Genomic DNA, 26485 nt, shown 5'->3' on the forward strand with positions numbered 1-26485 from the left:
TGTAAAGACTTTAAGGCCTGAACATCTATGGTGCCAAAGAAGGTACTCAATGGAGTAGAAGGCTGGGGTGGGGGGATGGTTTAGTTGGTAAACTGCTTGCCTTACAAGCATGAGAACTTGAGTTCAATCATCAGAAACCACATGAAAAAAGCCAGGAATGGTGACTCAGATTCCTAACACAAGGGAGGCATCCCTGGGGTTCGCTGACCAGCCAGTCTCCCTCACAGGGGAGTCCTATGTCCCACTGAGAGATCCTGTTTCAAAAAAAACAGGTAGAAATCTACTAAGGCAATCTATGGCTATCATCCGGCCTCCAGAAGTGTGCAATCACATGCACCTATACACATACAAACACACACAATAGAATAGAATTCATCTTTCATATTCAGCTGTCCATTAGAGTTGATGATTTCTTCATTTTCTATCAAGTTTACTCACATGACATGAGCATTTCAAGTTCATACTGTACGTAAAAAGCACCCAGGAAATCTGAGGTAAGTTTGGTCTACATTTTAAATCTACTTTAACAGAGAAATTTACACACTTTGATACAATACTTTCCTCAAGGGAAACCAGAAAAGTGACTCAGGCCCATTTGTAGCAACGTTTTTCTGCAATAACCCTTTCAAAACACAAGATTCTGATACACATGCTCATTTTTATCATTTACCATAAACAGTTGATTTTCATTTAGAGTTGCCAAAAAATCTCTTTAACTGATTCAGCATGCATGACTCCCTTCCAGGATCATTGTGAGCATCAACATTTTACAGACAGTAGTAACCAAAATACATTTAGAACTGTGCATCACACCCAGGACCATTTGGAATGGTAACAGGACAAATTTAAAATATCCAAAGGAGTAAATGGGATTGAGATATATTGTATAAATGTATGAACTTGTCAAAGAATAAAGCAAAGGTATTTTTAAAATGAACTATCTAAAAACACACTTTTAACATTTGAAAGCAATTATTTATACACAGAAAGATGCTGGAAGCGGACAACTTTTGAAGACATTTATAATAATATGTGAAATAGAAATTGATAGTCCTTTCATTGCTATAGTTTCTAAGTCTGAACAATAGAACCCAATGTTTATTGATAATTAATATGAGATTTCAGTGGTTATTAGTGTCAGGAGTGGTGGCACATCCCTTTAATTCAAGCACTTGGGAGGTAGAGGCAAGTGGATCTCTGTGAGTTCAGGGCCAGCCTGGTCTACACAGCAAGTGCCAGGACAGCCAGGGTTACTACACAGAGAAATCCTGTCTCAGGAAAAAAAAAAGAGGGACAAGCATAAGACAAGGCTGAGCATCCTTAACTAATAATTAGTCTCTGTGTCATGATTTGGGAGCTGGCTGGTGGTCCAGAGAGAAAGCCTGCTACAAACATACACTACTTTTACCATACTCAGAAAAGTTATTCGTAAGATACTTGAGAAGAACTAGAATGTATGAGCTATTAATATTCTAGGATAACAGGTTAGTTACATGGGATCGCTCAATTTATTATGTTTTATGTGTACCATATGTGTGCAGTGCCCTCTAAAGCCAGAGGAAGGCATCAAATCTCCTGGGAACATATTGACAAAGGTTATGAGCCATCTGAGGGTGCTGAGAATCAAACCTAGGACCTCTGGAAGAGCAGCCAGTGCTCTTAACCACTGAGCCATCTCTCCAGACCCTGAGCTCATTTTTAATGTGTACTTGAGCACATGTTCCAGAGGGAAAAAAAACCGTGCCCACACAGTCCTTCCTTAGGTGATTAGGGACAGCAGTCATGACATCTGTTTACTTCATTAGCCCTTCCTCGTTTTCTTCAGTGATGTAATTAACACAAAGTCACACTCCTGGGTGAGACAGATGGAGGAAATCCACTTTCCCTTGAGCAGATACTATTTGAGCTTTGCACTTTCATATTTAACAAGCCTGCCCTCCCTCCTTGGTTACAGATGTGGAAGACAAATGCTATTACCTTTTGCTCTTCATAGGCTTCCTTCAGGCAAACGTAATTTGTCACCGCCCTCATTGCTATTGGCAACTTTCCAATCGCCTTCAGATCAATAGGCTTCCTGTGAGCAGATATGATCAGCGCGTTCATCCACCAGTACGTAGCTTTGGACAGTAAATTCACAAATGGCTGGAGGAACCTCACACCCAGGTCCTGGAGGTCTTCTGGAGGCTTCACTTTCTGAGGATTCATGAAGAAAACATATCTCTGCGGTAGGAAGAATTCCACAGTGTGACCATTTGCCTACTTCTCTCTCCACAGACTAAAAATAAAACCGTAACCTTTTCTGAATTTTCATTTAAGACAGTCAAAACTCATGTTTTAATTTATGGTTCTTTCCATTGCATTCTGAAATATCCTTTGCAATGTTTTTCCTTTGTTTTCCTTGGACTAACTAGCTAATTGCCAGAATTCCACATTGAAACCATTTGGAGATAAACCTGAAAAATTAATTAGCCCTTTAAAAGAACCTGTCTTTATCCTACGATAGGGTTAAATTAATGAAGACTGTTCTATCTTTGAGATTTTAATACCATTGTTGAGTCACATGGTTTGGCTGGTGTTAGCTGTCTACTGTGCACTTTCACTGTAGTGTGTATCTCTCTCCTCATAAAGTTATTTGATAGAAAATGAATATTGAAAACCTGCTAGGGATAGTAGTGTCTCACACAATGTAACTGACAACTTGAAGAACAGAAAGTATAAAACAATTGAAAGCTAGGCTTCGTGTGCCTTAACTATAGTCCTAACCACTGCATTTTGGACATGTACCTAGTTACCACTATAGATGCCTCATCATGGAAATGAGAAGAGTAGATAAAATTATCTTCTCTGCAATGACTAACTTCAAGATTCATATTTTGATAAACCCAGACATGCTTTTTGGCCAATCACAGATGAAGAAATCCATCACTACCTTGAGAGCATAAATAGAGTCCAGGTTCACAAAGATTCTGAGATATTAATGGTGTGGTGGTTTGAATGAGGATCTTACACACACACACACACACACACACACACACACACACACACAGGTTCATAGAGGTAAATGCTTGGTCCTCAGATGGTGGAACTGCTTGGGGAGGACTAGGAGATGTGGCCTTGTTGGAGGTGATGTGTCACTGAGGGTAGGTTTTCAGATTTCAAAAGACTAGTGCCATTCCTTGTCCATCTATCCTCTCTCTATCATTTCTCCAATCTCTATCATCTGTCTCATGCTTGTGGATCAAGATGTAAGCTCTCACCTACTGCTCCAGTACCTGCCTGCTTGCCTGTCTGCCTGCCTGCCTGCCTGCCTGACAGACTGCCTGACTGTCTACCTGCCTGCCTGCCTGCCTGACTGACTGCCTGCCTGACAGACTGCCTGACTGCCTGCCTGCCTGACTGACTGCCTGCCTGACTGACTGCCTGCCTGACTGCCTGCCTGACTGCCTGCCTGCCTGCCTGCCTGCCTGCCTGCCTGCCTGTCTGCCTGCCTGACTGACTGACTGACTGACTGACTGACTGCCTGTCTGCCTGTCTGCTTGCCTGCCTGACTGGCTGGCTGACTGCCTGCCTGACTGACTGACTGACTGACTGACTGACTGACTGACTGACTGCCTGTCTGCCTGTCTGCTTGCCTGCCTGCCTGGCTGGCTGACTGCCACCACTCTAGCCATGATGGCCATGGACTCTAACCCTCTGAAACTGTTACCAGCCCCAATAAACCCTTTCTTCTTTAAGTTGCCTTGGTCACAGAGCAATAGAAAAGTAACTAACACAAATGTCCCATAATTCAGTGGCTATTTTAACTTCATGTTTACACACAGATCACATGTCCTTTTCCCCCTCTTCTTAAACACCGCTTATTCCTGGCTGGCTGTAATCTCTAATGCTGAGGTCTCAAGTGTCAGTCATTACAAAAATGCAATTGATACTCACTCTGACCCGGATGACATTGATCTCCACAGCCATCAGCAGCCCATTCAAGATTACCATCACGCCTGTGATGCAGAAGCGCAGATCTGACACTCCCCACCCCAACTGCCAGTATTTGACCAGCTTTATCGTCTTTGTGATAAAGGCCATCACCCAATACAGGAATAAAGCTGCAGAAAGAAAAGGGGACAGGCAAAGCTTCACTAACATTTCAACATAAACACAAACACATTTTGAGTATTTGATTTGCAAATAAGTTCTTCAGTAAGAAAAAATATATGTGTTTAAGTGTGTGTCATGGGTTATAAATTGAAAGTATGATACAGGATGAGAAATGGGGGTTAAGTTTCAGTCTTCTGCATGAGAATATCCAGTTTCCCACAGCTCCAGTTACTGAAGAGACTGCTTCTCTTCCAATGTATGTTTCTGTGCCTTTGTGCAGAGTCATTTGGCTGTAAGTGAACAGTATTGTTTTCTGACTTTAGTATCATTTTTCATGTCTGTCTGTCTTGATACCAATGCCATGCTGTTTTGATCACTAGAGCTTGGTGCCATCTTTTAAAGTCCTGTAATGTCTCCTGCCTTGCTTTTAGTCAGATCTGAGGAGAATGACATTAGCGTTTTGATGGGGGGGGGGGGGTGTTCATTGAATCTATGAATTGCTTTGGAGCATGTCAACACTTTGATCATATTAGTTCTTCCGATCCATGAAGGTATGAAAATATGCTAGAAATATTGATTGCTTTCACTCCAATTATGTGTGATATGTGGGAAGCTGTAAGCAGACCTCAGTATAATCTCTTTTCTCAGAGTTGTTATGATTCTGTGGATCTCTGCAGTGGTTTGTCCATGATCTTGTTTCTTAAGGCCTTCAGTTATATGAAGAATTAACAAGTTAGTGTCTGTGTAATTTATTAGTTAGGTGGGTCCATTGTAGCACTCAGTGTATGTGGATCCCTGTTTGCATGGAATCATCATGGAATTTACACAGTTGTGGAGTGGAGCTTCTGCTGTACAGCTAACCTTCAAGGAGGAAATGATTCTTCCCAAACAAGTCAGTTTAAACAGTACTACTATCCGCAGGACACAGAGAAGAGCAAGGAGCACAAACAGCAGCCTAGTCCTTGACTAGCTGAATAAGAAGGGCGGGTGCTTCATTCCTCACCACCACAGCCGGCACCATGCCACACCTGGCACCGTGCCATAGCCGGCCCCATACCATGAATGTGAGTTAGAAGCCAAGAGACACGAATGTAGTCCACTCTGTACTTGGGTCATTACAAGTGAATACAGGATAAAAATTAATCTAAAACACACCAGACAATCCAGTTTGGGCAACACTTAGCAGAGCCAGAATGCTTAAGAATGCTCACCCCTTCCTCAATGAAGGAAAGCTAAACATTGGCATCATAACTCAACATATATCAGAATTTTTTAAGCTTAAGATACAGAAATAAGGATAAATTTAGGGAAAATTAACAGACTAAATAATCCACTGTCTAAAGAGATCCACCCTAAATACTGGAAACAGGTTGAAAATAAGTGATGGAAAAGATGTAACTTGAAACCAGAAAACATAAGATCCTGGAGAAGTCATGTTAATTTTAAGCCAAGTAGACTTCAAAATGGAATATTAGCTGGAAGGAAAAATGTTTTTAACAATCTAATAATATTAAAAGGGTCTATTTTTGTTTGTTTGTTTGTTTGTTTTTTCAAGACAGGGTTTTTCTATGTAACACACCTGGCTATCCTGGAACTCGCTCTGTAGACCAGACTGGCCATGAACTCACAGATCTCTGTCTGCCTCTGCCTCCCAAGTACTGGGATTAAAAGTGTGTGCCATCATACCTGACCTTTAAAGGGTCTATTTTTCAACAATCAAGTTGTGCATGGCCCAATGAAAACTTGAAGATCTAGACACTATCAAACATCTCATATTGTTTGATGCTTGTGGAAGTACTTGGTATTTGGCATTATAAAATCCACTTACCTCCTTCAGACTATCTTTCACATTAACTGACCATGGAGCTGGCAATTAGGAAATGAGGCATAATAAAATTAAAATAGGAATGAGATATAACTCAGCAGTCAAAGCAAAGATATAACTCACATGCAGCCAATGTGAGGACTGGGGTTCAGATCCCCAAAACCATGTGAGTGCTGGGGTTCAGATCCCCAAAACCATGTGAGTGCTGAGTGGTCTTAGAAACCTGCCAGGAGGCAGAGACAGGGGACCCCTGGAGCAAGCTGGCTAGCTAGACCAGCTGTATGGGTGAACTCTTGGTTCATATGAAAGACCGTACGTCAATGAATTAGGTAGAAGAGCAATGAGGATGATTCCTGACATCCATCTGAGGCAACCACACATGTGCACATCTACACATTTGCCCCTATACACTCATGTGTCCACATACATATGAACATGCATATACATATGTACACAATACAAACATGCATATGAAAAAGGAAGGAAACAGAAATCATACAGAGTATGATTGTATTTGGATCATGGCCACACACATATGAACATGCATACACATATGTACACCATATAAACATGCAGATGAAAAAGGAAGGAAACAGAACAACAGGAACCAGACTAAATACGATTATATTTGTTTCACAATGTAATTAAGTTTTAAAAATAAATCTAGGGATGATGATGCATGCCTATAATCCCAGGACTTGGGATACTCTTCTGATACAAAAGTACCAGCAGTTTGAGGTCAACCTGAACTACATATTGAGACCCTGTCTCAAACATAAGAGGAAAAATGTCAAGGACAAAGCTGGAGATGACTCAGCAGCTAAGAGCACTGGCTGTTCTTACAGAGAACCCAGGTTCAATTCCTAGAAACCACAAGGTAGATTACAGCCATCCATAATTCCAGTTCCAGGGACTCCAGTATCCTCTCAGGTGCACACATGATACAGAGATACATGTGTCAGCCAAATGCCATACACATAAAATGAAAACAATAACATAAAATTTAAAAACGAAAGTGTTACATTTTTTAAAAGTCAAGAATGCCTGTCACCTCTGCTTAATGCTTAGTGGGTGACAGATACTTGACAACTTAGAGCAGCCCACACCTTGTCCTCTCAGTTTTCATGTGCCATCTGGATTCTCTCAACAAGCAGCGAGCCAAGTGATGACAGGGACTGTGGTGTCAGCAGTGGACCAGCTGACTTTGAACTTCTGTCCTTGCCATGCTTGGTGGGATCCTCCTTGACCTCAGGAAAATAGGTCCCAGACTAGGAACACTGAGCACAGAGATACCGCAGTCACCTGTACATCTTACTGTTTGGGAAGCTATCTAGATGTCTCCACATGCTTAGAAATTAAACCAAGCATATCTAATAACCCATGTGAAAGAATAGTTCCTGTACACACTAGAAAATATTCTAACTGAGTGATGACAAAAACTCTACTTCATGTAAAAATTTAGAAAAACTAAACTTAAAATAAAGATGATCGTTTTAGATATTCACTTTGGAGAGGTCCTAAATCAATGTTTCCACCTTGAAAGTTATGGGAAGGAGGACAGAGAACAACATCTAAGGAAGGAAGGCAGCGGGCTGTGAGTGGAGAAGCACACAACACAAATGAACAGCTGAAGAAATGGGCACACACAGGAGCATCAACAAGGCTGGTTTAAAGGATCCCAGCAGTCTGGTCATTCCTTAGCCAGGTTAGACAAAAGGCAAAATAAATCAGCCAGCATGGGGAATGGAGGCAGCTACATGTCTAGTCTACATCTTTGAGGACAATAACCAGGGACAACTCTATGATATCCTATCTGGAAACTTAGACCAAAGGGAACTGCTTAGAACCAATGGCTGTGTGTGTGAAATAAGAAGAACCTGGCCTGCTAATAACCTCTTATACACAGTTGATTTTAAACCTATCAGAGAAAGCACGAGAGAGTAAAGGTTTAAGACACAGAAAGCAATAACAATACAAAAACATTAGATAAACTACACCATCCCCATACACTGACACCCCACAGAGGGCATTTATTGGAATTGTCACAGCTTAGGACACCGTGACGTATCCCCAGCCTCACATTTACAGGGAGACTCCATGAGAACTCTTTTCCATGCTTCCCACTCTCAAGCCTCCTCACTATTTCTTATTTGTCATGTGGAGAAGAAAGCAAATGGCTCTTTGGGGGAGGACGGTCATAAAACCTGTGATAATACTTACCTAAAAGTAATTTGGGGAAGTTTGATGTTTCAATATTATGATAATACACGATGGATGTTGTAGTGGCAACAAATCCCATCACGGCTGGCATGAAAAGGTGGAGATGCCTGGACTCCCGCCGCCTAGAGAGAGCAAAACAGTGTTGATGTCTAAGGCAAAGGGGTCTAGAGAGTTCATTGTGTTTGCAATCTTTGCATGAGAACTTACATAGCTATGTTTAAAAGCCAGACTGCCATAGTAGTTGCTTAGAAAACATGTGAGCAAATACATCATACCCGTGTGACATAATTGGGCTGAAAGCATTTGTCCTAACACAAAGCATGGGTTAAATACAGCGAAATGATATCTTCAAGTGCTTACAACAAAACAACATATCCCCACCATTCTGTATGAGTGTGGATATATCCAGTGATATATAAATTATGTGTCAAGGCAGACCTGCAGAAATAATTTAATAATCAAAGCAGTAAAGACAATGAGCTGAAAGAGTGGCTAGTTCAAATATAGGGAAAAAATATATTTGAGGAGGTAATGGAAGTGTGATTGACAGTGGAGACTGAAATACAGAAAAAAATGCAGCTGGACATCATACAAGCAAAATAAAAGACATTTGCGAGCCCTACTGTTCTTTATAGCTGCATAACACCATTTGCTCATTTGCATTTATATGTCATGTGTGGGGCGTTTACCCACCACCCCCACAGTTCCCCAGAGTTTTCTTGAGTGTGAGCAGCAGGAAATATTAGATAGAAGGATTTATTACTGAGAATCTTGCGGAGATAAACAGATAGAAAATAAAGGATAGCCTCGAGAGGGCCTGGAACCTTTTCCAAAGGGCCCCAACTGTCTCTGCCTCAGGGTTTTTATAGAGACGCCAAGGGGTGGAGCAAAAGACCTCCTCCCCCAGCACAGCCAAGTGCAGACCATCCCAGACACCTGCACTCAGGCCCTCTATGAGGACCTGCTGGGTAAAGCCACGAGGAACCCGAGAACGGGCTCCCACAGTCATGGAAGCAGAAGAGAGGAGGTTAGGGAAAGGGAGGGGTGAGTGGAGGGGGAAAGGAGCAGGGAGACCATAGGGAAGGCATGGACAGAGGGATAAGATCAGAGTACGTAATGCATTTGGAGAAACTGTCTATAAGAAAACCAGTACTGAAGGCAAAGAATACATGCCAATAAAAATAAAATAAATCAAAATCAATGCCCCAGTCAGGAAAGTGGTAAACAGGGCACAGAATATGGAGATACACCAAAGCTTGAAACCATGTAATATGTTTAAAATTCTAAATAGTTTAATGCTGAACCAGAAAGCTTAGGACAGCTTATATCCTGAAAGGCTTTGCACCCAATGTAATGAGTGGGAATATCTCTGAAGAAAACTGGAAGAGCTTAATAGTTAGTGCTTGGTCATATTTGTATTTTAGACAAATTTATTCTGCACTGTAGGGATGATGGTATTGGTAAGTGTTCTGGGGGTTCTGGGGGAGGGAAGAAAAAGAGGAAGAGGCCACTAAGAAATGATCAACAACAGGCAGGTGGCACAGTGAAGGTCTCAGTCAAATCTTCACAGCGGTGACATGAAGGAAACCAGGCTTTTGGAAAAGGTCAGTTGCAAGATTGGGCAAGAGTGGACCAGTGTGAACTATGAAGGCAATGGCCATACAGTCAGACTACAGTGGACCAGTGTGAACTGTGAAGGTAATGGCCATACAGTCAGACTACAGTGGACCAGTGTGAACTGTGAAAGCAATGGCTGTAGAGTCAGACTACAGTGGACCAGTGTGAATGTACGAAGGCTACGACGACAGAGTTAAATGACAGTTCCTCTCCTGGGCAGACAGTTGTGTGACCGAGGTGTTATAAGGACAGAAGAGAAAGGAAGCAAGCTCTAGGAGGATACGCAGATCATGAAGGGACCTAATGATGGACAATTGACTTGTTGAACATTACGCAAACCTCAGCACCACTTCCCTGGACTGAAAGTGAGTCTGAGGAGATGGATAAGGGCTTGCTGTGCAAGTGTGAGGACTGAAGTTGAGGTCTCCAGAACCAAAGTTGAGGTCCCCAGAACCCAGGTGGGCATGGCATGGTGGCCCTCCTGTAATCCCAGAAGCCAGCTGACTAGTCATTCTAACAAGCTCAGAGTTCAGTAAGAGACCTTGCCTTAATACAAATGATGACAAGTGATGAAGGAAGAAACCTGGTATCAACTTCAGGCCCACACATACATGCACTGGCTCACACATGAACTTCCACACATATGCTAATACAAATTCACACACATACACATACCACACACACAAAGGACAGAAAGAAAGAATATCAGGAATGAAAACATAATAACATGGCCATGGCTGTGTGGGGCATGTTCATTGGGTCTCTTGTAGAAGCAGTTTTAAGGGTAGGTCAGAGAGAAGAAGGAGGCAAACTTCAAGTTTAAGAAGTCATGGCAAGATGACATTTTAAGAAGCCTGGATAAAAAGTAGGGAGAAGTCTAAATGGGAGACAGTGCACAAGAACAGGGTTATATTGGTTCTACCTGCCTGTTTGGTTTTAAGACCAACTCCTGATACTATCACCATTACAAACACGTTTCCACCATTCCCACAGGGCACTCATTATTCATTCAGCCTACTTTCTGTCTCTCATGCCACACATCAGCCATGAAGCTGGAAGAGAAGAGTACTCCCTGATAACACATTAAGGTTCTAAGAAATACTGGGCTGGTCTCTATTCATATATGTGCATAGGAACATACAATGTCAAACTACATGGTTCAGAGGCAAAAGAAAGTATTAAAGACAGCATTGGCTGTGTTTGTACAAACATACCAAAGAGTTCTAAAAAGTTATCAATAAGTCAAGGGCAAAATAAACCTCCAATTGCTTTAAATAAGGACACATATTAGAATCTCTGATTTCCCCCTTTTATCGGAAATTCAGACAAGCGCACATCTGCAAGGAGTCGCCATGAAGCATTATGGGAGAGCTGTCTCCATGAGGGAAGTTTCAGTCCTTGCTAATTGCAACAGGAAAACAAGGAAGTTGCAAAGGGGTCCTAGGAAATGAGAGAAAAATAGTTTTTGAGTTTTCTTTTTAAAAACTTGAAAGGCTTCTAATATTATTTTTTAGACAGGATCTTACTGTACAGCCCCAGCTAACCTGGAACTCACTACGTACCTTGGTCTGAGATCTGCCTGCCTCTGCTTCCCTAGTGCTGGGATTAAAGGTGTGTGCCGTCATGCATGGCTCCAAATCAATGTTTAAATGAAAGGTATACCGTGGCCTAAGCATTTCCTATTGCTTGAGTTTATTCTGTTACTATGTGAGAGAAATATTTTTCACCAACTATATTTACATTTAGAAGTAAAATTCATTGTATTTTATTTCCTAATATAACCTGCTTTTATAAGAAGGAAAAAATTCCAATAGAAATATGACTTCATGCAAATTCTGATGTTAAATTTCTCCCATCCTTTACTTCAGTCTCTTTGTCTTCATGGCTCTTAGCTTCCCTTAATGTCTACTTTGTCTATTTCTGTTCCTTTACAAAATAAATGAGAGCATCTGAGAGTTGATACTATGTTAAAATATAAATACATAGATATTAGAGCTATATACTCAATTACTATCAAGACAGAGAGAGATACAGATATTTAATATCAGTATAGATGATATGTATATACCTATTTTTAAAGATAGAGTACACATCAAAATGTTTCAGAGGACAGAACTTTCTGGATAAAAGAACAAAGAAATATGAAAGCACATGACTGAGCACCAGTCACAAAGATCTGAAATTATCCATCAGAGAAATTATGTAGCTAGACAACAATGAAGGTAAAACCCTGAGGGACCAGGGAGAAAGTTCAGCAGGTAAAGTGTTTACTGTGCAAGTATGGACCTGAGTTCAGAACCCATGTAAAACGCTAGGCAGGGTAGCATGCATCCACAAACCCAGTGATCCTAAGGAGCAATGTGAGTCAGAGACAGCTCATGGGCCAGCTAGCCTGGCATGGCTAATGGCAATGGAATCACATGTCAAACAGGCAGAGAGGTTGTCCCCTGACCTTCCACATGCACACCCCATTCACACATGTGAACACAAATACATCATATATACACACACAAAACAAAAACAAACCCCATGTGGTTATCCTGTATGGTGGTTGGCGGTTATTATAGCTAATAAGTCATGATCTGATCCCCTTCCCCAACTAAGCCTGACGATGTGCTCTGACTACATCCATGTGCCTGCTCACATACAGTAAGGTATGGACGAGTTGGGTCACTTACGAGTCTGAAACAATGCCTTCTGCTATTTCACAAACGTGGACAAAGAGGAGCGCAAACGTCAGAATCCATCTCAGATTATGTCCGGGAAAATGAAGCCATGTGTTGTGATGAATTTGCACTTTGGAGCTTTGGCTCCCCCATCCTGAGAGAGAAGGGGGGCAAAAACGTGATTAACAAAAGGGCCACAATAACCAGGAGTATAATTTTCATTATTGAATGCCACATGCTTTGGGAAGTTCCTGAACCCCAAGTGCCTCACAGCAATGGAAACTCTGGTCTATTTTCATCATGTTAAAAACAACTATTTAAGTTAGATTTACAACACCACAGAGGCTCACACATGAACACATGCTACATTGTTCAGAAATGACTCTCCACCTCTGAGAAGAGCATGATCATAACTGATGCACTTACAACTTCTGATTCACCCAACAAGACAAATGAATAATTACAATATCAAAAGAAAATTAGCATTTATAGTCTTTTAACACATGAGACCTTCAGGGGACTAACAAAAAACCACATATTTGGTGGTACAATAGGGGACCCGTTTGCTGAGTCAATTCTGAATCACATGCATATTTGTGTGTGTGTCCACATGAGTGGGAGTGTGAGCACATGTGTGTCATGATGTACAGATGGAAGTCCTCACCTTCCACCTTGTTTGAGACAAGGTCTCCTATTGGTCCCTGTTGACCTGTGAGCTTCTGGGGATTTTCCCATCTTCCCCTCCCATCTTGACATAGGAGTGGCTGGATTATAGATACATAATAGAGCATATTTTTTATGTGGGTGCTGGGGATTCAAACTCAGGTCCTCATGCTTGCACAATAATGAAATGAGCTACCTCTCTGGCCCTGAATCATACACTCATCATATGAGAAAAATCAGCATCTATAGCTGGGCCAGCACTGATCAACAAGCATACTATGCTTTTCTCAAAGAAAGCTGCAATTGGGGACTGTAGAGATGGCTCAGCAGTTAAGAGTGTAGTGCATACTGATGTTGCAGAGGACCAGAGTTTGGTTCCCAGCACCCCAGACAAGCAGCTCCCAAGTGCCTGTAACACTAGCTCCAGCAGATCTTTTGGCCACCATGGGCACCTGTATGCACATAAGGTATACACACACACACACACACACACACACACACACTTTAAAATAAAATAAAAATATTCAGCCATTCACACAATCCTTTGGAAGGATTGAGAACACCACTGGTTCACCCTAAGCTCACAACAGAAGAAACAAACAGTAATTATTTCTTGGTCAAATTTTAAGGTTTCCCTCCCCAAACTGTAGGTAGAGAGAGTATCATCACTGAATTTTATGGTACACTAGAAGAGAATCCAACTCCTATTTTTTTTTTTGCCCTCCTCTTTCTTTCTAGATTTAGACTACAGAAATAAGCAATGGACTTCAAAAATGAGTGAGGATTTGTGCTAGAAATATTGCAAGAAAGAAGTTCTGTGTAGACAAAAGGAATTGTAGCAGTACCTCTGTAAAGAAAACCGACTCACATCTTAGTGCTTCCAAATGTAATTCCCAAGTAGAAAGTGAGCTTTACTTATACATTCTCCTGTGGTTTGCACTTTCACATCTAGAAGGCAAGCTCTGTCTCTCCCTGTGATGTTATAATTTCCCTAGGATGTGGTTCTTCTTTCATTCCAATTTGGCTAAGTGGCCAGTGTCATAAATGAACATTTCATCAGTCCTTCTATTTAAACACCCTAGTAGTCAGAAACTGTGATGACATTAAAGGGGGGTGTCACAGGCTAACTGCATGTCAGGATATGAATTATTAACTATAGACCTGCATTAAAATAGTAATGCTTTTAGGCAGTGTTACAGAAAAAGTGAACAGTGTTTCTACCCTCTGGTCCTAGCATATTCAGTGTCCATACATTGTTTTAACATAATGTACTGAGAGTTGTGCTGCCTGTCTGTATACCAGTTGACAAATGATCTCTGTTGGAATGTTAACCCATGATAACTATGTAAGTTGGCTTCTCTGTTGCTGTGATAAACACTATGACCAAAAGCAACCTGGGGGATAAAGGACTTACTTCAGCTTGTAAGTTAGAGTCCATCATAATGGGAAACCTAGACAGAAACTCAAGGTAGAATCTTGAAGCAGAAGCCTTGGAGGAATGCCGTTCACTGGCTTGGTGCCCTGGCCTGCTCAGCTACCTTTCGTATACAGCCCAAGTCCACCTGTCTAGGGATGGCTCTGACTGTCTTGACTTCCCTACAATGATGAATTCTATCCTAGAATTGTTAGCCAAATAAGCTTTTTCTCCCTTGCTTTTGTCAAGAAGCTTAGTCTTATATTAATCTTAATCATTTTATACATAAAAATGGTTTAGTGCTTTGTGAGTTAAAGGATCTATTTTTTTCCCATTGTGGCTGTGATGCCTGAAACCTCCACATCACCCAGAAGACTAAGGCAAGAAGATTGCATGATCCAGGGCAAACTGGCTGTGTATCAAGTTCCAGATGTCTGAGATGTGTAATAGAAACTTTTCTCAAAGAAAATAAAAACAAAACAATATAGTGAAATGAACTCTTTTGGTCGTTCACAGAAAGTTACAAAAAGTTATATATAATTGACCTAAACAATTGACTGTGTGCATGTGTAAGTGGTTAAATAAAGTGTATTTACAAGCTTTTTTGTTTGTTTCCTGAGTCGGTATCACTATATAGCCCATCCTGGTCTAGAACTCATGGCAATCCTCCTGCCTTAGCCTTCCAGGTGCTGGAATAACAGGTCTTAACTACCACATCCAGCTAACTTTCCAAGTGGTTTTCATAAGAATTCTTTTTCCCTAAGACACAACCTACCAGTCTCCTTCTTTGAAGACTGGACGGGTGTCACTCTGCAGTCCTCCCTCCTCCCTGTAGGAGTCAGCTGCCCTGGCAGGTGAAGGCTCAGGGTGATTTGCCCTGATTTTGCAAAGGGGCTGACAAGATAGAGCTGTCAGGGTTCATCTGCTCCTGTGGTCTGCACAGGAGGGAAGAGTTCTGTCTTGTCCAGTTTCTATCCTGTCTCACAGCATGAAGCAAGCAGTCCAGAAACACTTTAGTTCTGTCTCACAGAATTATCTTCTTGCTCCTTTTTAAAGATCTGCAGCAGCACAGCTGGCATGTACCTGTGGAATGAATATTCTACAGCGAGTGCATACAACTGAAACACACAGAACAGCATCACACTCTCCTCACAAACTCACACATCTGCTTTCGAGGTGGAAAACTTAACACAGCATTACTCAGAACCTCAGCCACCAGTGAGGCAGAAATATGAGGTGCTGTAACACAGGACATCTGATGACTCACCAATGAACAATATTGGGAAGGTGATAAACAATAGGAAGACGTGAGGGACCAGGTTGAGCGCATCCACAAAGCAGGGGTTTTGGAGAACACCATAATAGATGTTATATGAGGAGATGTTGTTCCCACAAAAAGAGAGACTCATTTCTTCTTATTTGATTAGCCTAAAATGGAGAAAAGATCATCTTAGTATTAAACTTTCTTTCCTAAAGTGATAACTTTAAGTTAGGGAAATTTCTCAGGTTTCAGAGTCAGACATCTTCTTGGGCATGTGTGATCCAACGGCTTTATTATAGTCACAGAGTTGTGGAGCTGTCACCAAACTAATTTTAGAAATGTTCATCATCCCCAAAGAAACTTAGTATCCTTTAATCTACCTGCTCCCATTTTCTCATCCTTCCTCCTTAAGGAATAAGAAACATATTTTCTCTCCTTTAATTTTTTATTTTTACACTTTGAGTGTGTGTGTGTGTGTGTGTGTGTGTGTGTGTGTGTGTGTGCTACAGCAGGCATGTGAGAGTCAGAGGACAACTTGCTGGAGTGAGTTCTCTCCTTCCACCATCTGGGTTATATATTCAAACTCAGGTCATTAGGCTTAGCAGCCGGAGGCTTTACCACTGAGTCATCTCACCGGCCTTATGTACTTTCTCAACAGATTCTCAGCCACCAAGGTGAATAACTTTCTATGGTATATGCTCTACCACATTTCATTCATCTTCTCATTGCTTGACAGACATTTGGCAAGTTTGGGCTTCTGGCTGTCATGAAAACACCACTAGGTGTATTCATAAATCAAGGCACTCTGCCCAAGTTGAGACAAAGGTTAGCTGCTGAGCTGGAGATCAGTGTCCCAGTGCAATGGGAGCAGGGGCAGATGGGAAGGAAACAGGGCTTCATGCCAGCCATTGCGAGGACTTCAGCTTCCACCCCGTGTGAGTGTGAGCAGAGGATACGCTCTGGCTTTGGTTTGAAACAGAAGACCTTTCTCTTTGCTACATGGAAGACAGCAGAGCCTGCTCCATCAAAGTAAGTCCTTAGGACCCCAAGTATTCTTTCAGCACTCTGAAACCCTTTGTAGGGTACCTATTATTTAAATAGCAACTTCTTAGTTCTTGGTGCTGCCCAGGTGTTATCTGAAGTCCTCAAAACAAGCATGTAATGAAAGTGATGTTGGCAGTGTTTTACAGCAGACTATACTGAGCTTCGGATAAGTCCGGTGGTTTGTCAACCAGTAGACAAGTTGGGATCCACACCCACACGCCAGATTTATAACCTGTGCTTTTCTGCTCTGGCATTGAGCCCCCCACCCATTTTTCTACAAAACTAATCTCAACTATTCATCTTAAAACAAACAGCAGTTTAAGAGTTTGACCTCAGCAGACTTCCATATTTATGTTGGATTCTGAGTTAGGATATTAAAAATTAATATTTTATTAACTAACAATACCTTTCTTATTTTTCTTTTCATTGGCAATTAATTTAGTAACAGACCTGATATTTTTCCTAAAAACAAGACAAATAATGGGACACAGAGAATGCCGACAATAGTAAATTGTTGGGAAAATCAAATTTCCCTCAGAGGTTTTAAAAATCATTACATGAATATGATATAAGTAACTAATTGGAAAGCTTGTATGATTATCCAAGTGTTTGCATATAATCTCTCATATATATTATTTCTGATAAATCCTTTTGTGGATAAGTCACTGGTAGGCTCTCTAGTTGAGATCTTTAAAAAAATTATATTTTAAAAACAAATTCAAAATTCAGCCATATATTTGGTAAATCATTACACACTATAAAAAAACTCCTATGGGAGAAAGAATTGAAAATTTTCAAATAATGGCAAAATGGAAGCTAAACATTCACATATGTATATTAGTAGATGTATTTTGATACAGATAGAAAAACAATCTAAAAAATAATAGCTATCAATGAGATTTTTAAGACTATTTCCTTGTTTAGTGGAAATGGTAAAATGAAACTGAGTCATTGGTTTGTTTATCTGTTTGTTTATGCAGTGCAGGAGACCAAACTCAGGGCATTGAACATGTTGGGCACATGCTCTACCACTGACCAACATGCTCTGTCCCCAGCCCTCCAGTTCACATTACACAGAAAGGTCTAGACGATTTTATTCCCTCTGATATGATCCTTGAGCTTCACCCTGGTTCTTACCCTCTCCATTTCTTACACAGGTCTCCATGTTTCCTTCTGACATCTCCTCTACTCACCCCCCTCAACCGTTAGATTCTTTCTCTAAGCCAGCTGTCCAGGAAGCAAGTTCTACCAGCTCCACTACAAACCAAGAGGAGGGAAAGAGGAAATTTATTGCAGATATATTAGTTTCTGTGTCCATCAAAGACATTGAATCAGGATGCTGTGTGCGTGTGTGTGTGTGTGTGTGTGTGTGTGTGTGTGTGTGTGTGCCTTCCGTGCGTGCCTGCATGCGTGCGTGCGTGCGTGCGTGCGTGTGTGTGTGTGTGTGTGTGTGTGTGTGTATGTGTGTGGTACGACACCTGTATGTGTTGTTCTAGGATTCCAATCCAGAGCCTGATGATGCTAGACATTCACTCTACAAACCAAACTACACCCAGCCTTCTAATAAATCCTTAAGTTTCCAAACAGTGTCTGGATTCCCTTCCAGAACTCAGGCTGTTGTGAGCGTTTGAGGAAGGCCATACACTGATGCTCTTGAGGGCTAAAGTGTCGTCTATTGCTAGTGTCCCTCCCCTCCTTGGATCTGTTTAGACTCAGTTCTGCCCAGAAGGAGAACAAGAAGGCAGAAAATCAGAAGGGGAAACAGAACACCTTTCTTCGAACACACGTAATCTCTCTGAAAAACAGTCAAGTGTTTATAATAGTCATCAGGGTTGGGGAATTGGAAGGAATAAACTTTAAAACAAAGATGAAAAGTGAAACTTTGACTATGGGATGGCTTACAGAGCAGAAAAGCAGGGGAGAGGATTTCTTCATGACCTAACTTCTTGTTTCCTAGAGAGAGCAGCAACTCAACGTGCTTACTTAGCTCTGGACGTGCACTAGGCGAAGTTCCACAGCCCCGGAGATTTAGTTCAGTTTAGTTCACGACTCTAATAATTCATCTATCAACTCTACTCTTCTCCAGGAGAAGAACAAAGGCTGACTGATTCAATTCTAAAAGAATGCTAAAATATTAAAACGTATCAGGAGTACCAGTTACTTTTGCCAGCCTCCTCCTTCCAGTGTAGACTATGAGTGAGTGAGAAGCAGCCACCTCGCTGCCCACCCGGCTGAAAATGTCAGTTGTGACCCATTGAGAGTTCCAGGCAACCTCAGGCTCTGGAAGCATCTAAAGCAAACATGCACAGGATAGCTTTCCTTCTTACATGTGAAACAATTCACCCCTGAGTCACTCAGCACTTAGTAAGCCCTTTGAAGGCTCCTAAGGCTTCTGTTACCCATGACACTCTCAGGACACCCATTATTTACAAAAGCAAATACCGCAGTTACTTCAGTGGAGACCTCACAAAAAGAGTCTAGCTAGCTGTCTGGCTGGTTCTGTACTGATCCAAGTAGGAAATTCCCTAGCAAAAGTGACCACTGGCCTGATTGATTTTTTTGGTCTTAGTGTGTCCATTTACCCTTCAGGGACTGTGACGGTCTGTGACACAAGAAAGCCCATGCTGGGACTCCCTCCACAGATAAGATTTCTTAGACACTGTAATCAACACGGATCAAACAAGCAGAAAGCAAATAAATAAATAATAAATACCTTGAGTTTGGCTCCTGTACTCGGTCCCCCTACCGGCCACTTATGCTACCTTCCAAACGCCTGCCCACAGTCTGAAGATGTAAGTTTCAAACCAGTACACCGAACTCCTAAAGAGCAAAGAGTAACAAATTCAGTAGATAGAAGAAAGCTGCTTCTTGAATAATAAAGGGAATGGCTGAGAAGTCTATGTATTTACCCGTAACACCTTCCCGCTTCCAGCAGGTTAGGCCCCAGTCAGCAGCGTTGTGTAAGTCAGACTGGAAACCTGATCCCACCTTCTCCTCTCCAGCCAGGGAGGGCCCTGTCCCCTGAATCTAGACGCAGCGAACGCCTTTACTGAGGAAATAAATACTAGATCAAAATCAACAGCTTACAGCCGGTGACTCCTCAAAGTGGTTGGTGATCGCTCTGTAGCAAGCCGAGGAGCTCCTGCACTCCGTGGGATGACAAGTTTTCCTCCCCGGTCGGCCGCTGGCGGGTGGATTATTTTTAGGGTGGTGGGAGGCCAGCTGCTGCCTCCTATCGCCTTTCCCCTCTGCGATGCGCTGCGCTGCGGCCGGGGCGGACACCGCCGCGCCCAGGCAGGAAACTGCAGGAGTCCGGAGCGCATCGCCTGAGGCCGGGACCCTCCCCACCCCGACCCTCCCCAGCCCGGACCATCCCCGCTTGGGACCCTCCACCACCCGTCCGTCCCCCAGCCACTTTCTGCTCCGGAGCTGCTCAGTTAGGAGCCAGCACAAGGGAGATGTGCTAAGCCGCGGCTCCCAGACTCCGCTTGAGAGGGGAACTTGCAAAAAACCGACTCTTGGACCCTAAAAAGTAGGGTTGTCAGATATGAAAACACGCAAGGCACCAGGTCCGCAGGCAGCCTTTGCTTTGACCACCCAGAAACAGATTTGGAGTTGCCGTCTGTTCCCGCAGCGGAACTGGGAACTGAAGGGTTCGTTCAGGGCAGAAAAACCCGCCACCAGGCTAAGTAAGCTCGCATGTCTCACTTGGATGGTTAGGCAGCAGGGCAGAATTCTCCAGTGACCCGAGGAGAACTTGTCTGCTCTCTAGACTGACTGATGGTCCTTGTCTGATCACCCTGAACGCATGACTTTGATTCTGTGGTTCGGCACCAACAGTACTTTGTTGATTCTGTGCTTTCCCCAACTACAGATGTAATTAACTCTTGAAATAACATAACCTACTAAAACAAGATCAATTGCCAGAATTTGGGAGAAAGATTTGCAGGGAGTTCAAAGCCAGGAGCAGCTACACAGAGGGTTAGAGGCCAGTTACACACACACACACACACACACACACACACACACACACACACACACGGTTTTGATACACGTATGTATGTGTATTGCTCCACAATTAACTTTCCCTTGGGAAGTAAGGGATTGAATTTTTAAACTTTTGATTTTTTTTTTTCAGGGAATCTCAGAATTGTGTTCAAAATGTGGAGACAAAATGTGGAGGGGGGCAGTCAAAGTTTCAAACCCTGGCTTGGATTCAAACTCGTAGTAATCCTCCTGACTCAGCTTCTGGATTGTTAGGATTACAGATGTTAGCCGCCATTACACTGGGTAATTTTTGACCCCACTACTCCTGAATACAAACCCTCGAGATTCCCAAGGGCGGGTTTTGAGTCCCTTGCAGTAATCAGTGTTTTTGGCAACTGTCTTAACCAGATAAAGGATAGTCAGCCTGGCGGGCTGGTGCCTGTGAGGTTCTTCATACTGTCCCCTAGAGGCCCTGGTCGCTGAGCTGAACTCAGAACCCCATGGCCTCCTGGCCTCCAGGAGTGGGTACAGAAGCTGACCCCAGCACAGCAGGCCCCAGGAGAGATGAGACTTCTGGGAAGGTCGATGCGGCCTTGGCCAACTTCCAGGACCAGCCTGTGTCACAGCCAGGGGTCTGCAAGGCCAGAGAGAGTGGCACCTGGGAGGGTCCTGGGACTGATCTTCCAGCCTTAGAATGACATTCAACAGCACACTATAGTGAGCCTTTGGGGAGAGGAGGGAAAGAGTGTGGTCTGAAAACAGGGAATCTCAGAATTGTGTTCAAAATGTGGAGACATCAAGTTGGGAGAGAATTGGGAACTGGTAGATGGTGCCAAATACACAGTTTGAATGGGAATACACGAAAAGAAGTTGAGCTGAGGAGTTTTCAAAAATGATTACTGTTGTTGAGGCTGGAGTCGCAGCTCAGTGGCTAAAGTGCTTGCTGCTCTTCCAGTAGGTTCCCTGAACCTGTGTGGGAATTCACGACTGCCCTAACTCCACTTTCAGGGGATCCGATGCTTTTTCTGGCCTCTGAAGGCAGAAGGCACACACGTTGCACATATGTATGTTCAGGCAAACACATATAAAAATAAATAGTTAAAAGGAATTATCACTGTTTTTAAGGAGATATATGATAATATATATAAAATGAAGCACACAGGAAGCTGATGGAGAAGGTGTTCAAACAAGCCTGGGATATAGAATAACACCAAAAATTTACACGTAGATGGATGAGAGAGAGAGAGAGAGAGAGAGAGAGAGAGAGAGAGAGAGAGAGAGAGAGAGAGAGAATATGATGCATAGAGTAGATAAAGATAGCTGATAAATGATGGGTTGATATAGATATGATATGATAGATGATAGATGGAGGGTGGATGGGTAGATGATAGACAGATGCAGAGAATGAGAGCAAGCAGGAGGGGCAGCTGGGCTTCTGGTTGTCACACCCACTCACTATCTCGGCGACTAGATGGTCCTCTCTTCTTCAGTGGAACAAACCATGGTTCATGTGTCAGAGGCTTAATATAAAGGTAGATGGCCATTACATTAATAATCAGACTCTCTACCCTGCAAGAAACATTAATGAGTGTGCTGTTCTTATACTGTTTTTACTATGCGTGTTTTTATTATTGGCAACAACACATAATCTGTCTCTTCTACAGGAATTATTTTCCAATGACACTTAAAAAATACTTGGTCATAGAAATAATTTAAACGGTAGCTTAGTATTCCATTTTGTGACTTAAACACATTTCTTGGTCTTGAGCTTATAATTCTGAATTTTCCATTGTATCTGTTCCTAAACATAATTTTAATTAATTCTAGTAGGTAACTTATTTAAGATACACCCTCTGGGGCCAGGTATGGTGGTACACACTTTCATTCCCAGCACTCAGGAGGCAGAGGCAGGAAGATCATTATCAGACTGGTCTACATAGTGAGTTCCAGGCTAGCCAGAGCTACATAGTGAGATCCTATCTGAAAAAAAAAAAAAATGCTTTCTCTGAATGAATGGAAATTACAGGTTCAAAAGTGTGAGGCTATGGGAACCAGTACCAAATTGCCAACTGTGTTCTACAACAAAACAAGCATCCAATATTTTCATTTAAAAAAAAAAACCTTACATTTTTCTACATTTTTCAGGCTCTCTGGTATAGGTTGACCTGGAGCTCCCTATGTACTCAAGGATGACCTTGAACCTCTGATCTTTTGTCTCTGTCTCCTGCATGCAGGAGTTGTGCCCATACCTAACTGAAGCAGTCCTGGGGTTTGAACCCAGGGCTTTGTTCACACCAGGCAAGCCCTCTAGTAACTGAGCCAAGGCTCTTGGCCCAGTCCCCTACACCCTTCTTGTAAGGAATGCTGGCTTAGATTTATTGTCACTTTTTCCTTGCAATGTAGTCCAAGGCTTTGCATAATAGCCACTGGCTGCCTTTTATATTTATTACAAATTCTTTGCTTTTTATTCTGGGATTCATTTTGCCTTATGCCATGGGATGAGAACTGATGTATTTTATACATTATACCAGTACTGCTCTTCGGTCCCTCTATAAAGCTGTCTTTGCCATGTGCATGTGATGACCCTGTAGTTGTGTTTCTGGGCTACCTACATTTTTCAATTGATCCATTTTCTGTTTTTTATTCTATAACTGTAATCAGACAATAATAATACAATCAATTCTATGATTCTGGCCGTGTGTGTGTGTGTGTGTGTGTGTGTGTGTGTGTGTGAATTTTAAACCTCGTCATACCAGTTTCCATTTTATTATTACTTTTCATTAACTCTCCTTTTGATACCTTCTTGGGTTTCATTGAATCTAGGAAATAAGTTACTAAGATGCCTGGTGGCTTCCATGTCCTGCTTCCCATCCATCCATGTCACTTCCTCTCCACTCTTCCCTTGTTAAGCTTGCACATTTCTTGTGAAGACCTACAGTGTGAAGGTCATCACATTGTTTTTATGCTTTGCCTCACCAGGATTTTCTGACAGTCTGTATTTATCTTAGGGTCCAGCACGTGGTAATGTTTTTTAACAACCTGTGCCTGGTACTTTCGCAAATATACGGTGTTTACTGGCATTTTGTCTCTAATTTCAATATATTCTAAACCGCCAAAAGATAGGACATTCTTCTCACCAAGAGGTAGTTTATAGTGTGTGTGTGTGTGTGTGTGTGTGTGTGTGTGTGTGTGTGTGTGGTATAGTGAGTGCTGTGGGATGGTCTGTATGTCAAATGTGTTGCTGATTGGTCAGTAAATAAATCACTGATTGGCCTTTGGCTAGGCAGGAAGTATAGGCGGGACAAGGAGAAGAATTCTGGGAAGTGGAAGGCGGAGAGAGAGACACTGCCAGCCACCACCATGACAAGCCGCATGTGAAGATGCTGGTAAGCCACGAGCCATGTGGCAAGGTATAGATTAATAGAAATGGATTAATTTAAGCTGTAAGAACAGTTAGCAAGAAGCCTGCCACGGCCATACAGTTTGTAAGCAATATAAGTCTCTGTGTTTATTAGTTGGGTCTGAGTGGCTGTGGGACTGGCGGGTGTCAGAGATTTGTCCTGACTGTGGGCCAGTCAGGAAAATTCTAGCTACAAGTGAGACAAGGTCTTACTATGTAACCCAAGCTGGCCTGTCTCAGTCCTCCAAAGAGTGGAATCATAGGAGTGAGCCACCACACAGGGTTATAAAATAAATGTAGTTTACTTTATTTAAGATTTTTTTCTAAATCATTAATAATTTGAATATGTGTTTGTATGTGTGTGGTTATGTGCATGTGAAATGCAGTTCCCCTTACATATCAGAAGAGGGCATCAGATCTCCCTGGAGCTGGAGTTACTGGCAGTTAAGAGCCACCTGATGTGGGTGCTGGGACACTAACTCAGGTCTTAGGCAGTTGCAGTATGTGAGGTTACCACTGATCCAGTTCTCCAGATCTATAAAATATATTTTAAATAAACTTTGTCAAGTACAATACTATAAGTATAATACTATACTGTCAAGTACAATACTATCATAATAGAGATATAATCCAAGTGTTTGACATTACCATGATACCACAGATAATAGAACATTTCTATCTCTTTAGGAAGCTTCTTCCTTGTGTCTCTCACTCATAAGTCTAACTGTTGCCTACCTAGGTATTTTAGATAGGGTTTCCATTGCTTCAATGAAACACCATGACAAAAAGCAAGTTGGGGAGGAAAGGGTTTATTTGGCTTACACTTCAGCAATGCTGTTCATCACTGAAGGAAGCCAGGACAGGAACTCAAGCAGAGCAGGAACCTGGAGGCAAGAGCTAATGCAGAAGCCATAGAGAAGAGCTGCTTACTGGTTTTGCTTCACATGACTTGCTCAGTCTGCTTTCTTATAGAATCCAGGACCACCAGCCCAGGGATGGTACCACCAACCGTGGGCTGGGCTCTTCCCCACTGATCACTAATTGAGAAAATGCCTTACAGCTGGATCTCATGGAGGCATTCCCTCAACTGAGGCTCCTTCCTCTCTGATGACACTCTAGCTTGTGTCAAGTTGACACACAAAACCAGCCAGAACAACTGACCCCTTGTCCACTTGACATACAAAAACATCACTATTAAGCCACAATCCTTCCTTTCTTATTCATCTCCGAGATCTTAAATAACTTTAAAAGTCCCACAGTGTTTACAAATTTAAACATGTGGTGATATATTGTGTATCCAAATAAAATTTGCCTGAAGATCAGAGAACAGAACAAACCACTAGATTAAAATACAGAGGTCAGACAGTGGTGACACACACCTTTAATCCTAGCCCTCAGGAGGCAGAGATCTGTCTGGATCTCTGTGAGTCCAAAGCCACCCTGGACTACATGAGATTGACTCAGTCTAGAAGAGAAACAGAGGCAGACAGTGGCGGCACACACCTTTAATCCCAGTACTGGGAAGCACACTCCTTTAATCCCAGGAAGTGATGGCTGGGCGGAGAAAGGTAGATAAGACATGAGGAGACAGGAACCAGAGGCCTTTCGGCAGAAGCATCCTTTCAGCTAGAGGCTTTTTTGGCTGAAGTCATAAAAGGATTTCAGTCAGAGGATTTGTGGAATTGGTGAGATGTGGCAGTGGCTTGTTCCCTTGTCTCTCTGATCTTTCAGATTTACCCCAATATCCGGTACTGGGTTTTTTATTAAAAGATCATTTTAAGATTCATGTTATACAAATACATTAAATTTTAAGTTCCTTTAAAATAGTCTATCTCTTTAAAAGTACCTAGTCTTTTTAAAACTCAAGTCTCTCAACTGTGGGCTCCAAGAAAATATGATCTTACTTCAAGAGGGGAAAAATCAGGACACAGTCACAATCAAGTCAAGGGAAAACAAAATTCTAACTGTCCAATATCTGGGATCCACTCACCATCTTAGGGACTCTTCCCAAGGGCTTCCTTGGGTCACTTCTCTGGCTCTGCCCTATGTAGCACACACAGCTTGTCTCCTGGGCTTCGGCTGACTGCACTCCGCTATTGCTACTGTTCTTGTGGTTGCCTCATGATACTGGCATCTCCAAAACTTTGGAGTCTTCTGCTGCAACCGGGCTGCACTTTCACCAATAGCTTCCCATAGCTCTCCTCATGGTGCCAAACCTCAGCTTCTTTGCACGACCCCTTCAGTCCTGGGCCTTCAACTGCCACTGAGGCTGCATCTTCACCAATGGCCTCTTCTG

General features: G+C 42.3%; 1 protein-coding gene across 2 annotated transcripts in view; it reads right to left on the reverse strand.

The window, feature by feature from the left end:
* Abcc9 (ATP binding cassette subfamily C member 9) overlaps positions 1 to 20097 on the reverse strand; it is a 111227-nt gene extending 91130 nt beyond the window's left edge. For both annotated transcript variants that reach the window (XM_059258760.1, XM_059258759.1), the window contains exons 1-7: positions 19890 to 20097; positions 19516 to 19622; positions 15765 to 15925; positions 12433 to 12574; positions 8138 to 8259; positions 3934 to 4100; positions 1978 to 2220 (exon numbers count right to left, since the gene is read on the reverse strand). In XM_059258760.1, the coding sequence (XP_059114743.1) occupies positions 1978 to 2220; positions 3934 to 4100; positions 8138 to 8259; positions 12433 to 12574; positions 15765 to 15906 (816 nt within the window). In that variant the 5' untranslated portion in view covers positions 15907 to 15925; positions 19516 to 19622; positions 19890 to 20097. The remainder of the gene's footprint in view (positions 1 to 1977; positions 2221 to 3933; positions 4101 to 8137; positions 8260 to 12432; positions 12575 to 15764; positions 15926 to 19515; positions 19623 to 19889) is intronic.
* Between the last annotated feature and the right edge of the window lie 6388 nt (positions 20098 to 26485).

Source organism: Peromyscus eremicus, chromosome 3 (genome assembly GCF_949786415.1).
Source record: "Peromyscus eremicus chromosome 3, PerEre_H2_v1, whole genome shotgun sequence".
NCBI lineage: Eukaryota > Metazoa > Chordata > Mammalia > Rodentia > Cricetidae > Peromyscus > Peromyscus eremicus.